The sequence below is a fragment of the Prionailurus viverrinus genome, chromosome B2, assembly GCF_022837055.1.
Source record: "Prionailurus viverrinus isolate Anna chromosome B2, UM_Priviv_1.0, whole genome shotgun sequence".
NCBI classification, from domain to species: domain Eukaryota; kingdom Metazoa; phylum Chordata; class Mammalia; order Carnivora; family Felidae; genus Prionailurus; species Prionailurus viverrinus.
The window spans coordinates 130,618,105-130,635,450 of record NC_062565.1 but is presented as its reverse complement, the minus strand read 5'-3'; the positions used below and the strand labels follow the sequence as shown (position 1 = coordinate 130,635,450).

At 41.2% G+C, this 17,346-nt stretch overlaps 1 protein-coding gene across 1 annotated transcript in view; it reads right to left on the bottom strand.

Moving 5' to 3' along the window:
• The window catches only part of UTRN (utrophin), a 481,942-nt gene extending 469,028 nt beyond the window's left edge, over nucleotides 1-12,914 (bottom strand). Inside the window, exon 1 of the mRNA XM_047859243.1 lies at nucleotides 12,734-12,914. Within this exon, the coding sequence (XP_047715199.1) occupies nucleotides 12,734-12,785 (52 nt within the window). The 5' untranslated portion in view covers nucleotides 12,786-12,914. The remainder of the gene's footprint in view (nucleotides 1-12,733) is intronic.
• Between the last annotated feature and the right edge of the window lie 4,432 nt (nucleotides 12,915-17,346).

Genomic DNA, 17,346 nt, shown 5'->3' with positions numbered 1-17,346 from the left:
TTTTTCCTATTCTTTTTGTCTCTCCTGCTTTGCAACAGAAACTTTATACTTCAAAGCAAGATTTTCATATCTCATAGAATATGTACCCTTATCAGTATACACACGGATTTAAATTAAAAGCCATCTCTTTTCCTGCTACTGACTGAAATATGATAAAGAGAAACTTGGCGGGACTTGCCCAATCTCTGTGTGTTTCCTAGATTACAGGCATGACTCTGGCAAAATACTCTCTAACACAATCTTCAAATCTGTAAAATGGGAGTAGTGGCCCCACCTATTTCCTCGAATTGTTGTGAGGAGACAGCAAAAAGCACGGTGGTACAGATTATGTCACACAGTCAAGCCCAATTCTTTTCTGTAAGAGGTTTATTGACATGTAATTCACACAGTATGTGATGAACCCATTTAAAGTGTAGAATTCAAGGATTATTAGTATATTCACAGAATTATGCATCCATAACCACAATCAATTTCAGGACACTTTCATCACCCCAAAAAGCACTCTCTCTCCATTTTCTGCCCTGCCCACCAGCCCTAGGCAACCATGAATACCTACTTTCAGGTCTCTACAGGTTTGCCCTTCCCAGGCATTTCATATGAAGAAAACCTTGGAACATGTGGTCCTTTGTGACAAGCTTCTTTGACTTAGTATAATGTTTTCAAACTCAGTACTTCACTTCTGAATAATGACTGAATAATATTCCATTGCACAAATCCCCCACATTCTATTTATTCACTCATCAGCTGATGGACATCTGAGTTATTTTAATCTTTGGCTGATATGAACAATATTGCTATGACGATTCAGGAACAAGTTTTCACGCTGACATACGTTTTCACCTCTCTATATGACTGCTGGGTTATATAGTAACTCTGTGGCTAAGCTTTGGAAGAGTGCCGGACAGTTTTCCAAAGTGGCTGCACCATTTACGTTCCCATTACCAGGGTATGAAGTTTCCAATTTATCCACATGTCCACCAACACGTTATTATCATCTGTCTTTTTAATTACAGCTGTCCTAGTGCATATTCACATATCTCACTGTGACTTAATATGCATTTCCCAGGTGGTCAGCAAAGCCTAATTTTATCAGTAGCCCAAACATGTCTCCGTTCTTGTAGACAGGGCTCAATACTCAAAATACAGAACAACCAGTAAGGCATGGGGACCACTTAGTCAAAATGGATAGTGGCTACAGAGATGAAACAAGATCTTAAAGGTGTCTAGCTGTAACAGTGGCTATTTTCCAAAAGGTATGAAAACATTCCAAAAAAATTTAACTGGTATAGCTATACAGGTTCATACCAGCTAAATAACTACTACTTTCGAATTAGATCGCCAATAAGAGGCTACTAAAGTGGTTGGCTCTTCTTTCTCTACTAAAGGGCTGCAGAAGAAAACTTAAAAGGAGATGAAATTCTCAATGTAAATATGATATTTCCACCATTTACAAATCATTTCTCTCCTTCTGTCTTTCTGTATGTGTCTTCTTCTTGAATACAAAGAGGTTCAACTAAAGCAGCCTTTTGAATAGCCATAATTATTTACAGGAAGAGATTTTAGACCAGATGTGATTTAAGATTGAGACTGCCCCAAATTTTGAAGGTAGCCAAGAGGGAGAAGTCAAGAAATAGACACTAGCAATATTCCCCCCTCCCCTCCTAAAAATGTGATATTGGCTGAAAAGTTATGTGCGCCCCCACGTTTATCACATTATTTACAATAGCCAAATATGGATGCAATCTAAGGGGCTCTTGATAAATGAAGGGATAAAGAAGTTGTAATATACGTGTGTGTGTGTGTGTGTGCGTGTCTGTGTATAAAATGTTGTCATAAAAAAGAATGAAATCTTGCCATTCACAACAATAGAGACGTACTTAGAGGGCATTATTATGCTAAGTGAAATAAATCAGACAGAGAAAGATAAATCCCATATGATTTCATTTATATGTGGAGTCTAAAATACAAAACAAACTGGAACAGATTCATAAATACAGAGAACAAACTTGTGATTGCCAGATGGTAGGGGGTGGGGTGATGGGCAAAATAGGTGAAGGGGATTAAGAGGTACAAATTCTGGTTTATATAAAATAAACAAGTCACAGGAATGAAAAGTGCAGCACAGGGAATATGTAATAGTGTAATAACTTTGTAAGGTTGCTGATGGTAACTACTTACCATAGTGAGTACTGTGCAAAGTACACAATTGTGGAATCACTATGTTGTACACCTGAAACTAATGTAACACTGTGTGTCAACTAAACTTCGAGTAAAAAAGAAATGTGACATGGGAAGGACAGTAATTATTCTAATTCAAAGGGATTATCTAATCTAATGCTATCTAACTCAGAGGAATTATAGTTTTCTTCAGACTATGGTATTTGAACAAATTCATGTTACAACGATGTTAATTATCTCTTTACTAAAACATCCTATTTTAGGATTTTCACCTTCTTAATCCCTAAAAAAAAGAAAAAAGAAAAAGAAACAGAATAAAACCTACATAAAACATGACAAAGAAAATAAAAAAATGCCATAAGCTTTAAAAAATAACAACTTTTTTCTTTATTTTCCAATATAAGGCCTCAAGCCTGGCAACATGTATTAATAATATGACTCATCCCTCTTCTAAGAAATTTTCCATGTCCCAAGGCTGCACTATGTAATCCATTGTTTTAGTTATTTCTTGGCATACAGCTAACTATGAAACTGACCTCTGAACTTTCCTATGTCAAATAGAACTTTCCATTGTGGGAAATTTCTAAAACATTCATATTAAGCTAAGTGGAAATGTCATCAAAGCTCAGGAGCAAATATGGTCTATATCAACCAATACAATTTCTAAAGTATATTCTATGCAAGGAAAAGCAAACCATTGATCAAACACATGTGAAAAGCCTTTATCAGAGTTTCAGTAAATACTTGATGGTGAGGAAAATCAGAAGCAGCAATCAGCTTATCAAAGTTATCTGAAAGTTCTTCTAAAAAGATCTAATGGGAGGGCACTTTTTAAAACTGTTCTGTAATGTCAGAACCCACTCCATCCACAGACCCCTTCTGCTAGATTACACGGTGACCTCATTTCTAGTTCTTGTGAAATCAATAGACCATTTATGCCGCAAGTATCTGTCTAGGGTATGCACTTTCTTATTCAATCTGGTGTTGACAGCAGTAATCAAATTTTGTACATACCACTAGGTCTATTATAGCTCAGCAGCAACTGGCTGCCAGCCTAGGTCTACTCTCACCAAAAGGGAAAGAAAGGATTGGACTGGAGAGAGAAACACAGAACGTATCAGCTGAAACCACGGGGGCTGGGGTCGAAGCCAGAGAGTGAAGCACAGGCAGTGGAGACTCACCCAGCCGCTTCCAAACGGTCAGGCCCAGGTGAGCCCACCCTGGCTGTCAAAGGCACACTTTTTTTTCACCCTTTCTGTTATCTGCAAACCCTCTTGGCTTTGAACATCTCATTATAATGGTCGGTCCTAACTAACGAACCTACATCTAACCCTGCAGAGCTGCAGACAAAAGCTAGAAACAAACCACACCCTCCACCCAATACCAGGAAGGCCAAATGCAAGGGAACACTGGAGTTACGGCACTTCCGGGGAACTCTCTAGACACTACTGGCTTCATTTCGTAACTCTTCTACATGTACTTAGGCCAGAATCAAACATTTTTCTCAGATCAAAGAAATGCTAGGTTAAGGCCGCCTGGGTGTCTCAATCGGTTAAGTGTCCGACTCTTGGTTTAGGCTCAGGTCAAGATCTCATGGTTTCGTGGGTTTGAGACCCATGTCGGTCTCTGCACTAACGGTGCAAAGCCTGCTTGGGATTCTCTTCCTCCTCTCTCTCTCTGCCCCTCCCCTGCTCTCTCTCTCTCTCTCTCCCTCCCTCTCTCAAAATAAATAAATAACCATTTTTTAATGCTAAGTTAATCTTCTTAGGCTAAAAACGAGGTCAGTTTTAAAAATAATTGGGGAAGGAAGAGACCTGACTTTGAAATTTTACTGGACTTGCTGTCTTAGACTTTAAATCTGCAAGAAAACCACACTCTAGCTAATAGATATTTTCTACTTAACAGCAGCATGGATGGTGCCATTTCCTGGTATGACAAGTAACTTTTTTTCATATTTTAAAATTTGAAATAAATTTAGATTTACCAAAAAAGGTATAAAAAGAGTCACACAGAGTTCTCTTACTCCCCTCACTTAGCTTCCCCAAACGTTGTCACCATATTACATAACCAGACTATGACTGTCAAAACCAGATAATTAGCATGGATGCAATACTACACTTTATAACTACCCTACAGAACATATCCAAATGTCCCCACTTGTCCTCTTTTTCTGATTCGTGGTTCAATCCAAGATCCTGCACGCAAGCAACACTTCAAAAATCCAGGATGTGTCCTTTTCAATAAATCATGCACTATCTAACGAACATTTCTGATCCCTCCAAAGTTCTGTTTCTTTTCATGCTAATGAGGAGGTGTCATCATTAACCACAGAGTCTTCCAGGCTAGGAATGTTCTTTTCCTCCACAATTCTCCTCATATTTCAGCTGTCAGTCTTATCAACCTTACCGTATAAACACAAGTCAAAATGACCTTCACAATCCCTTGTCCAAAAACCTTGAACCAGATGTTTTGCCGAATCAGAACTTTTCCCATTTGAGCAAAGTTAATAGAGCACATAGGACATATATTACATTAAAACAAAATAAAACAACAACAAAAACAAACAAACAAAAAGCCAGCAAGATTCAGGGCAATTTCCCCTAATCAAACACATTAATAGTTCTGCAACAAATGTGTGTGTATCATGAATGGTAGGTGGGATAGGTAAAGCTTTTAAAAGCATCTTATTAGCAGTTCAAGTCAGATTTCACCACCAAATGAGTTCAAGGTCAAGCTCAGATTTACTGTCAAATGAATTACAAAGAAGGTACCTTTGGGTTTTCAGAGTTCTTTTGAACTACTACAACTGCAGAGGAGGGGCTGTGGACCTACCTATGAAATCCAGTGGCCTCATTCGTCTCCCACCCACCTCAACTACATCCTCCTTCACTCACCTGGTAGAGCCACCTGTAATGTCACCTCTGCCTCTAGGCTCTCTTCACTCCAATTCACATTCCCACAAATTCCCCACAGTGACCTTTCTCAAACACCTACAACTCCCTAACCTCATAATCCTTAAAGATTTCCCATGCCAAAAACAGGGGGAGTTTGAAGTCTACTCATCTTCATGAGGTTAACAAAGGTCTCCACCATCAGAGCCAACTCCCAACCGTGCTGATCATCTACACAGCATTACAAAAAAGGTATAGTCTCTGTCCCTTAAGATTCTCACAATCTCATTCAAGCCCTTTCATATTTTCATCAGAGTAATTATTGTTTAGAATATAACGTCTCCGATAATCAAAGAGCATATCTGGATATTTTCACTCATTTTTTCTCTAGCTAGGAAATTCTGCCTTAGCTCTTGATCACATTAAATATTACTAACAAAATCCCACATCTTGACATGAAAAGGATTTTTCACATGATTTTAAATAATATATCTAAAAATACGACACTACTGTTGGTATGGTTAAAACAATTACAAAGAGAAAGAGCCAGAAAAACTTTTCTAAAAACAAGCAAAACCAAAAAAGTAACATCAAGGATGGTATTTAATGGGCTGAGTGAGTTCTCATGAGATTGTTTTTCCAAAGCAGAAAGATATAAATAAAATCTGAAATCATGCCTTTGTTTCCATATTAGAATATTAATGGAATAGAATGACATTATAATCAACAAAATTACATTAGAGTGAGTTAAACCAAAATCCCCACCATCAAAGACTTCAGAATTTATCCCCAATCACGCAGAGGCTGATCTCAGATGCAGACTTTAAGATGATGTCAGGAAAGGACGAAAGAAATCCTATTTTAAGTATTATTAGTTTCATTGTCTAGTGTGCAAACAGTCAAAGATACCTACTTGGAATGATGAATTAAAAGAAAAATTCCTAGAAGTTGTATTTCAGAATTAAATGACAAACTTTCTTACAATTATCTCAGGAATGCTGCATAGAAGTAGTGAGACTAAGAGGTAAAGAACAAGTACCACCAAATCCCTTAAAATGGGTGTTGTTGGGACAGGGGGTAGGTGCACACATCCACTCCCTACACCCAGACAGAGGAGGGATTCCCTCCAGGATGGCACTCCTCTCACAACAGTGTGTGTGTGTGTGTGTGTGTGTGTGTGTGTGTGTGTGTGTACACGCGTAGCAAGGTTTCTCACCAGGTGTGTTACTTCCAACCAAAATGGCGACTGCCTGGAATCAACTGAGGTGAGGCCTCCAGTAGCCGGCAGCAATCTGTGTTCGAACAGGCCAACACTCCATGGCTGCCCAGTGACGCCAAGGCTTCGTAGAAGCCAGGCTCCAGGCTGCCAGGACAGCGGAAGGAACCCTGGAGTACTGGCTGCTTAAGGCAGGGATCGCTGGGATGGCGACTCCAGCAGCAAACAATCCACTCTAGCAGAAGAAAGGAAGGTCATTGCCAGGGTTCTCCAGGGACCAGGAACAGTTATTTAATAAGAAGAAGGAAACAACACAAATGCTTTGAAAGGAAAGAGGAACTTCAAAATATTTAAAAAAGGAAGAAATGGGGGGGGGAAGGAAGAAAATGGAAGTGACTTTTCGGAATTTTTTGCATGTCCTGTTTTTATACATCGGGTGAAAAAGAAATGCTGCCATTTCTCATTTAGCTTTGTTTCTCCATCCCCTACAGCACAGTGACTGGCACGTGGCAAGGACTTAATAAAGAACATTTGTTGAAAGAAGTGAGACGAGCTGATGTAGAAGACATCAGGGCAGATGTTAACAGTGAAGGCGCCTGGCTGGCTCAGCCAGAAGAGCATGCGACTCTTGAGCTTGAGGTCATGAGTTCAAGCCCCACATTGGGTGTAGAGATTACTCAAATAAATAAAACTCAAAAAAAAAAAACAAAACACACAAGAACAAAGTTAACAGTGAACCAGGACAGTGAGAGGAACCCAGGTCAGCTCTCACATCAGAGAGCACAGTGCATGTGGCAGGCCCACCTGATGCAGAAAGGAGGTGGCAAGGTCTATGGCAGGACAGGGGTGAAATGAAAAACTGCAGCTCTGGAGCACACCCCAAAACTGCAGAAAGGGACTCCCCAGGGGACTAGAGAGTTGTGGCCAGGTGAAAAGGACAGAAATATAAAGTAGAAGCAAGAGAACTGCCAACACGCTGGGCTGTGGAGCAAAGGTCAGCAAGTGACTTTTCTTGAAGTACACCTGCTGGCATTTTGAGGAAAACCTCTCCAGTGTCTAGATGGTTCTAGAACCATCATGCTTCGTGAGAAGGTGTGATGAAGAGAAGCATGGGGAGTATTCTTTATTGTTAGCGGTAAAAACATTTAGTGGAAAAAGTGGCCTGAGTCACATGCATAGCACACACTAGCCTATCATCCAGATGTGTGGCTCGTAACACTTTGCCCCTCGGTCACTTGCAGTGATCATCTCAATCCAGTGTCTTCTGTTTGGAGCTCTTATGCAAATCTGAGGATGTTGGCCACTCAGAAGACATGGGTATTAACATGTGTGAGTCATCTGTATATTCTGCCTGCAGCTGACACCACACAAAGATAGTCCTGTCTAATTATGGGCACACCCACCCAAACTCCCATGGGTCATACCTCTCAACTTGTAGATGAGGCGTAATCATCTACTTCTGACAACTTAGGGCAAAGAGTGGGGAGAACATGAAGGAAGGGTCTACGTAATAACTAGGCAGAACCAATGCCAAGGAACTGACCTGGAGTATTTTCAATCAGCTCCAGGATTTCTGAGATTATAGTTTCCAAGAGGTAGCCAGATGAGGAACAGTAAAAGCAAGTACTGGTTATCACTCAAAAATTTATAAGCCATGGGACTGAACAACAAGGTCCCAGGGCCCAAGGCCAGTCAGCTAACTGACTGGTTTACTGAGCACCTACTCTGCTCCATGCAGTGCACTGAGAACCAGTTCCCAGGCAGCACCAAGTGCCAAGGAAGGGAGTGCTGTGGCACCTGCTATCACTGCGGGGATCGGGCTGAAGCGCCGAGACAGGCTGGAGCCTGTAAAAAGGGAAAGGAGAGGGCAGAGGCTGAGCAAACAAGGTGGGAGTGAATGCTACAGAGGACAAGAAATGCACAAGCAGCCTATTGTTAAAGTACTCTAAGAAGTCACAAAGAAGAGGGAGGAAGATAGGAGGGTGAAACTTGGAAACAATTCCAGAAGGTACAAAAGAGAAAACAGTGATTCAGAAATAAGGCAAAAACAAAGTCAGGCCCTCTTATTCCAGGGCAGTCCCTGGTGGTGAACAGGACATGCCCAACTTTGCAGGCTGGGATCATTTATGTACCATTCCACACAAAGCTCCACTTTCCAAAAAATGATTCCTCTTGGGGAATGTCCATGAGTACATCTGTCTATCTACAAAAGTATAAATAAAGCACATATAACAAAGTTGGTGTTAAATTGGAAATGTTCGGGTTGCCCGGGTGGCTCAGCTGGTTGAACTTCTGACTCTTGATCTCAGCTCAGGTTATGATCTCAGGGTTGGTGGGATCAAGCCGCACATCAGGCTCTGTACTGACAGTGTGGAGCCTGCTTGGGATTCTCTCTCTCCCTCTCTCTCTGCCCCTTCCCTCTCAGCTGCATGCACACGAGCTCTCTCTCAAAATAAATAAACTTTAAAAAAAATATGTTAGGCATGCCTGGGTAGCTCAGTCAGTTAAGCATCCAACTTCAGCTCACGTCATGTTCTCACAGTTCCTGAGTTCGAGCCCTGCATCAGGTTCTGCTGACAGCTCGAGCCTGGAGACTGCTTCGGATTCTGTGTCTCCTGCTCTCTCTCCCCCACTCGTGTTCTGTCTCTCTCTCTCAAGAATAAACATTAAAAAAAAATTTAATATAGTAAATTGGAAATGTTGGACTAAAATATCTTCCTGGAGGTTACCAATTCAGTAGAGTGCAGGAGGCCCCGATGTCCCCACTGGTACATTAGTACACAACCTGCTCAATAAAACTCACCAGCTTTAGGGACCTCTGAACTTCAAAGTTTCTTCACATTTATTTTCACTAATGCCTGCAAAATTCCTACAAGTTCAGCTGTATCAATATCTCAACTCTCCTTTGAAAGATAAAGTAACTGAATTCCAGGACACCAAGTGAAACACCAATCTGCTTTGAACTTTCTTAGCCTCTGAACCAGCTCCCAACCCTTTTCCTTCCATCAATCGCGAACCTTCTAAAGCGGCTCGCGGACATCCAAGGGCAGGGCCTGAACCAACATGGAGCCCTGAGATTTCCAAGTTAGTTTTATGAAAGTAAATGATACTATATAATACCTCTTCTCTTCCTCAGAGTCATAGCCAAAAATCATATGAAACCAAGAGGAAATGGATGTTCCTCAACAGCAGTCAGGTTCCAAGTATCAGGTAGCAGCTGCAGCTGCTGAAAGCCTGTGCTTCCCCACCCTAGTCCCAAACTCTGGCACAAACACTAGAATCTTGCAGCCACTCACATGTGAGTCTTCCAGCAACAGAAGGAAAAAAGGACCCAACACTTCTGCTCTCAAGGGCATTAAAATCACGCCCTGAAGGAAGAAGGTTGGTGACTCTTTACATGAGCTACTAACCTGACCCCCCCCCCACACACACACACCGGAAAGAGGGGGGAGGAAAAGGAAATGAAAGCAAGTGACTCTAAGTTCTGGATTTCATATGCAAGAATAGCCAGCAACAGGTGCAGCGTTCCGGTGAAATTAAGACTCTCAAAACGCCATTTGCTTCTGCAACACAAAGAGCCCAAACACAGAAACCCAACATTAGCAATGATGTCACAAGTGCAAAATCATCATCATTTTCTCACCACTAGCAATTTTGTAAAAAAAAAAAATTACCACATAGACCACAAAATATGTCTCTGCTGACACACAACTTCTTTCACATAGTCCTCTCCCCAGTTTACTCCAAATTAATTTAAACACTGGTCATACGAAAGCATTTTTTTCGTGCCTAGTGACTAGTACAGTACCTGGTATACATAGTAGGTGGGCAATATATATTTACCAAACGAAGGAATGAAACCAACAAGCAGGTATACAAAAACTCGTTTTTATAAATCACGATAACCAAAATCTTACCTTCAGAGTAGCATACAAGTATGTTTTTCCCATTTCCTCAAACATAGAACAAAAGGTCGGAATCAGGAGCCCAAAGCAAGAGATATCACTAATGAACAGGTCAGGAGATGCCAACCATCCATCTCCCCGCTGAAGCCTTAGAAGGCCTGTCGGCCACCCCCCGGCATTGACAGACCTACACACGGGGGATGCTCATTGGGAGGAGAGCAATGCTGCCTTTAGATATTCCTCTCTTTCAAGAGGAATGCCATTTCACAGAGCATTTCTACTTGCCATTACTATAGAATACACAAAATAAATTTTGTTGTGTAATCTTTTCAACAAGATAAAAATAATCCGTGGGTAATAGGTTTCAGAAAATGTGCCAAATGGGGTGTGTGTAAGAAAAATAGGAGTGTGGAGGCGCCTGGGTGGCTCAGTCGGTTAAGCGTCGAACTTCGGCTCAGGTCATGATCTTGTGGCTCATGAGTTCAAGCCCCACCTCAGGTTCTGTGCTGACAACTCAGAGACACTGTCTCTCTCAAAAATAAATAAAACATTTAAAAAAATTTTTTAAAGAAAAAGAAAACTAGGAGTGTGGATATGATGTAGTAGAGATGAAACCACTTTATGAATTATAAAAAATGATAAAAGGAGTAGAGGAAAACGGCATGAAATTGAGCCCATAGATGGAGATTATCGGTTGCATGGATACTGTGTTAAATAAAAAGAACATTATCAGTGTGAAAACATCACTGATTTATAGGAGATAAAGGGCTTAAATAATGGTATTAATTACAAAAATAAAGTCTCAGAGCACAGACAAGAATAAATCATCAAAATTATGAGATGTCTGAGAACTGAGAAGTACAAATAAAAATAGAGTGTAATAAATAATTTTATAAAATTACCATAATGAGTCCATTTAATGCACGCTTCATTCAATTTTCTTTCATTTCTCTTTTATTTATAACTTAAGAAATCTGAGTAGAATTCCTCTCATCCCTAAATATTCAACTTAAAGAATGCTTAGATTTTTCAAGTCCCCCTCCAAGCTCCAAAATGACTACTTTCTTTTACCTTTTAAAGGTCTTTAATAAACTTCTTAACTAAGATCCTAAATGCCTCATTAAGAATTACTTCGAATTCAAGGAATAAACTGGAATAGCAAGTATATTAAGAGTGTTTTGTTTTTTAAGTGACATCTTTTCATTCATTCATTCATTCATTCATTCATTCATTCATTTGCAGGGATCTAGCATCTGTACAGGCCAGGCTCTATACAAGGCATTACAGACACAGTGGTGAACAAGAAAATCGTAGTCCTCTCCTTTGCAGAGATCACAGCCCAGGGGACCTATCAACAACAAAGTAAATAAAGCAATTGGCATTGGGACCAGGTGGTAGGAGATAACAGGATGAAATCTACTTCAGACGGGTAGTCAGGACAGGCATCTTGGAAGAGATGCAATTGAATCCAAAGCCCAATCCCAGAAAGAGCAGAAGGAGCTAACCAAGAGCCAGGGCACAGGTATTCCTGGCAGAGGAAGGAGCCTGTAAAGAGGCTGTACCCAGAGCTGCAAGCTGGCCAGCGACGGGGCCATGGGCAGTGAGAGAGGAGGTGCATTATAAATATGGAAATGGCATCTCACCCCATGATTCACCCGACATGCCTTTGCCATTACACATACTTTCTCTTGGCCTGGAATCTTTCTCTTCCACACTCTCCTCTGCCACCTCACTAGTTCCTCCTCTGGAAAACATTTCCTGACCCTCCAAGGGAGAGCAAAGACTCCAGGAGTTGATTCATCCTCACCTGTGGCCCCACAGCACCTAGTATGTGACATTATTATACCATGCTGAATCGCTGTGTTCAAGGACCCATAAGCAGGGATCTTGCCTTATTTGTCTTTGTTTCCCAGTGGTCTATATGGAACTTGGCACCAGCAGATATAAAATTAAGTGAGTGAATGACCAAACCAAAAGAGGAATGGACATAATTTATGCCACCGACACGAATTTGTTACCCATATTGGAGGCTGGGAGGAGCACCATGGATGCAGTTCACTAACCCATTTATAGTGTGTGGGGCAAGATGATTTCTATCCCCCCATGACTGTCACACAGCAAACACTTCCGGGCAAACCTTCATGCATCACAGGAAAGCAATGGAATAATTTGCACAGAGTATCATGAGACACTGGCACAAGCATGCTTTAAGTGCCAGGCCCCGCATGAGGCTGTGAGGCTGGCAGTGGCATTCTCCATGAAGATCCACAACGTCAGTGAGCAGAGCAAATCCCATTTCCGAAATGCTGTTAATGACGGACATAATAAGATTCTTTACGTATAACTAACTTCTTTCATAATATTAAGAGAAAAAAAAACTTTTTTAATTCCAAGGCCACCCAGAGGACAAAATAATTTAGAATCTGTTGCTCAGGAATTTTCGCACTAATTCTTGGCTCACTGAGTCACGCCTGGGTTTCCTACCCACAACCGGTGGACAAAAATTTAAGCAACCGTAACATTCTAACCGAGCCCTTCATTACCTGCCTGTGACCCTTTGTCGTCTCCGTGTGTAGAATCAGATGTCAGTTCCATTTCTCATTGGCTCAGCATGTCCCTCAAAGGTGGTTAAGATTCATAAACCGACCATGCACGTTTTCTGAAGTCACAAAAATATATGTATCCTGCCGCCACTGGAGAGTGTGCTTTGATGGAGTCAAATTGGAAAGCAGGGCCAAACAGTATGGGAACTGTGGGGAGAGGAGTCCCTCCCCAACTGCCCAGACCAGAATGGTTGCATTCCTGCCGCTGTGCACAGCCCAATCCTGGTCTACTCCATCTGGGCCTCCGCCAGGCCTCGGAGCCTGCGGCCTTAAAATCCACAGGTGTGACAGACAGCACTTATCTGCCCAGGAACAGCAAGGTAAGGTATGCATTTCCACAAACACCACTGTTCAAATTGTTCAGAATGCAGAGGATCTAAGCCCTTCCTCAAGTCTCTGTAGGTTTTCCTTAAATTTGTGCCAAACAAAAATCTGGGTGAGGGAAAATGTTCAGGAATGACGCAATAAAAAATGTTAAGTGCCTAGCTCTCAAAGGAGAGCTTTTCTCATAATTGTACAATTTTTCAACCTATATATTCCCAACTAATCTCTAAAGTTTTCAGAGATTTAACCATTAATAATAAACCAAATAATAGATGCCATGAAGCCCAAAGGTAAAACTATGCTCTTCAACCAGGATTAAAAATACTAGTGAACGAAACACAAAGTGCAGTTTGCCAACCTCAAGGTGCAGCCTCATTCGTTCATTCATTCCCAGTCACTGTCCTCATTCCCAGTCTGTCCTCGTCCCGGTTTTCTATGGGCCGAGCCCTGCCCTACTTAGAGCCTACACACAGGATCTGCCTTCAGCCAACATCAGAGCATCAACTTAAGCCATGGCTCCCATCATCACTAGCACCCATTTCAGGCCCCTCCCGATATCCTATCACAGCACTTCAAGACATTTATCCCCTAGCAAATAAACTATTTGTCCATTCTATAGTTTGATATCTGTTTCTTCTACGAGTCTACACATTCCAGAAGCTGGACACCAGAACTGTTGTGGTCATCAGTTTCGATGACCACACCCAGCACAGTGTCCATCATATGGAATACTCAACCAAGAGTTATTTCCATTTCCAGTTGTTGTCTGTAAAACTATCCTTCATGGCGCACTTGCTGTCACTGCCAAAGCTCGAAGGATATAGATGTTCATCTTACACCATCAGCTCCATCAGGGGTTATTTCATTGCAAGGGGTCCATGAACGTGGACAGGAGAAAAATGAGCTTTTTCTCGAACCTCTAACAAAAATTCGCATCCCCTTCTATTACAAAGGTAGATCCTAAAACACACGATTGGTAGTACTTTTGGCTGCAGCACCAACAGAAACCACAGCCATTTTCACATCACATTACAGCAGAAAAATCATTTGGCTCATCATCCCCTCCCAAGTTACTGGACCACATGCTGGATAATGACATAGAATGTATTCATAAAAAACAAATATTACTCTGTCATAGGCTTTTTAGTCTCTTGTAACTGAATTTCAATATAATTGGTTTTCCCTTCTAATGACATGTACTCTATTTTATGCATTTAAAAACATGCATCTGTGGGGCACCTGGGTAGCTCAGTCGGTTAAGCCACTGACTTCGGCTCAGGTCATGATCTCATGGTTTGAGGGTTCAAGCCCTGCGTTGGGCTCTGTGCTAACAACTCAAAGCCTGAAGCCTGCTTCCTATCCTATGTCTCCCTCTCTCTCTGCCCTGCCCGCCACCACCCTCTCACCCCACCAACAGCTTGCAGTCTGCCTCTCTCTCAAAAGTAAATAAACATTAAAAAAAAAAAAATTTTAACATGTGTCTGGATTCACCACACTGCCAAGGGGGTCTATGGGTCAAAAGAAAAAGCAGGAGGTGATAAGAATAAAAAATAAAAACCCTAGTCTACATCATTATCATGAGACATAAGTATCTGATGAACCAAAAAATATTTCTGCTCTGTTTTTAATGGATTGAACATATTTTTACCTACTGGGAGAAAAAAATAAAGCATTTCTGAAAGAAAGACAATTCAAAATTAATAGAATTATTAAAGAAGTCATTTTTATAATAAATAAAAATATTCATTAGTTTCAGTACAAAACAACTATAAAAAAAAAGAAATTCTTGGGGCACCTGGGTGGCTCAGTCAGTTGAGCATCTGATTCTGATTTCAGCTCAGGTCATCGGCTCGTGGGATTGAGCCCCCACATCAGGGTCTGCACTGACAACACGAAGCCTGCTTGGGATTCTCTCTCTCCTCCTCTCTCTGACCCTCCCCTGCTCATGCTTGTGCTCTCTCAAAAATTAATAAACTTAAAAAAAAATTCTCAAGGGAAATTTACAAGTTTAATAGTTAATAGTTCAACTCTTAGATATCCTTGACAGACTCTCTTTTTTTGAGATGTAATTAACATATAACATTATATTAGTTTTAGATGTACTACATAATGATCTATGTGTGTATTGCAAATGATGACCACAATAAGTTAACATCCATCACCACATATAGTTATTTTTTTTGTCATTAGAACTTTTAAGATCTATTCTCTTAGTATATTAATACCTCTTAGTAACTTTCAAATATGCAATACAGTATAGCTAACTGTAGTCACCATATTGTATATTAAATCCTCAGGCTTTATTTATCTTACAATTGAAAGTTTGTACTTTTTAACCACCTCCACCCATTTTGCCCACCCCGCCCCCTGCCTCTGGCAACACCAAACTGTTCTCTGTATCTATGAGTTTGGGTTGGTTGGTTTGTTTTAATTCCACATATAAGTGAGATCACACAGCATTTGATCTTTGGTATCTTTGACTCATTTCACTTAACATAATGCCCTCAAGGTTCATATACACTGTTGCAAGTTTTTTCAGGATTTCCTTCTTTTTTGTGGCTAAATAATATTCCTGTGTGTGTGTGTGTGTGTGTGTGTGTGTGTGTATACATCACATCCTCTTTATTCATCTGTAGATGGAAACTTAAATTGTTCCCATGTCTTTAATGACATTGAACACTTTTCTGGGATAGTCTATGTTTATGTTTTTATTCATTTTTTGAGAGAGAGAGACAGAGTGTGAGTGAGGCAGAGAAAGTGGGGGAGACACAGAATCCAAAGTAGGCTCCAGGCTCTGAGCTGTCAGCACAGAGCCTGAAGATGTGGGGCTCAAACCCACAAACCACGAGATCATGATCTGAGCCAAAGATGGATGCTTAACTGACTGAGCCACCCAGGTGCCCGAGATATTCTTGATAATGATGAAACTCCTCTTTTTTCCAGAAAGACACATCTTTGAATCAATGAGCCCCTAGGATTTGCAAAATGAGGACAGGAGCCAGACAGGGTTACAAAATCTATTCCACTCCTTTCTACCATAGTTACAACCTACCAGCTGGAGATTAGCCCCCTTTTACTTCTGCAACAGCTCTGTGAATACACACGCACACCCACCAGGAAGAGTAACAGAGTAACCGTTCACACCTGCTGGGAGTTGCTTTAATCAGCCAACCATTAATACCCACAAAGCCAATTTTAAAAAGTAGCTCTGGGGAGAACGGAGAAGCCTGGGTGGAATTAAAAGGCCAGTGAACAACATCCAGGGGCTGGGTCAGCAGAAAAAGTTCAGAGAAGGTATAAATATCAACTTTTGCGAACCTCAGTGGCAGCCAGCAGGACCCAGCTGCGTTATGAGAATTGCTCTGGAAGACTAAATACCATAGCCTTTCACACAATTCAGACAGTTTTTGGCCAGTTCAGTTCAGCACCTCCAGTTATATTCAGTAACTTTCTCACTCTCTCCCACCAAAAGGAAAATAACAGGAAAGAAATGGTCCTCACACCCCTGCTCTCTTCTTCCTCCTCCCATTTCCCCTCTCCCTCACCCTCTCCCTATTTACACTGACACTTAGGACTTGAAGCCCAAGCTCTGCCTGCTTTAATCCACAGGCAGGAGTCACGTCTCTTTCAGAATATTAGCAAAACCCCCTAAACCTCACACAGTAAATATAAACCTAAAATTTCTAGAAGTTCACATACCCCATCATTCTCACCAGGACATTTCCTGGAAATCTGTGAACACATTCCTTGTCAGGTACACATCCACTAGAAAACCATCAACAACCAAATGAGGTCTGAAGGAAAATGAACGAGAAGTTTCCTTAAAGTAGCCCAGAGCAGCAGGGGAATACCGAGTTTGGGATGGCTGTTTAATCTGGGGAAAGTCATTTCCTCCCTCCCTGACTGAGTTTCCTCAATTACCAGGCAATAGAAGTGGAGGAGATGGTCCTTAAGACATCTTCCAGCTCAAAAGTTCTGTGAAGGTCCATGTTGCCACAAGACACACACACACACACACACACACACACACACACACACACACACACACACACAGTCAGGAAATGCTGGAAAGAGTCCATTTCGGCTTGAAGGTCTTCTTCCTCTTAGCGCTCACTCAAAAATTTTAGTTCCTTGCGTTTGTATTTCATTACAACCACAATGTGTGAAACGTCTCACAGAAACCATTCCCATAACACTAGCAATACAGAGAGTGTGTGGCTAAAGTGAGT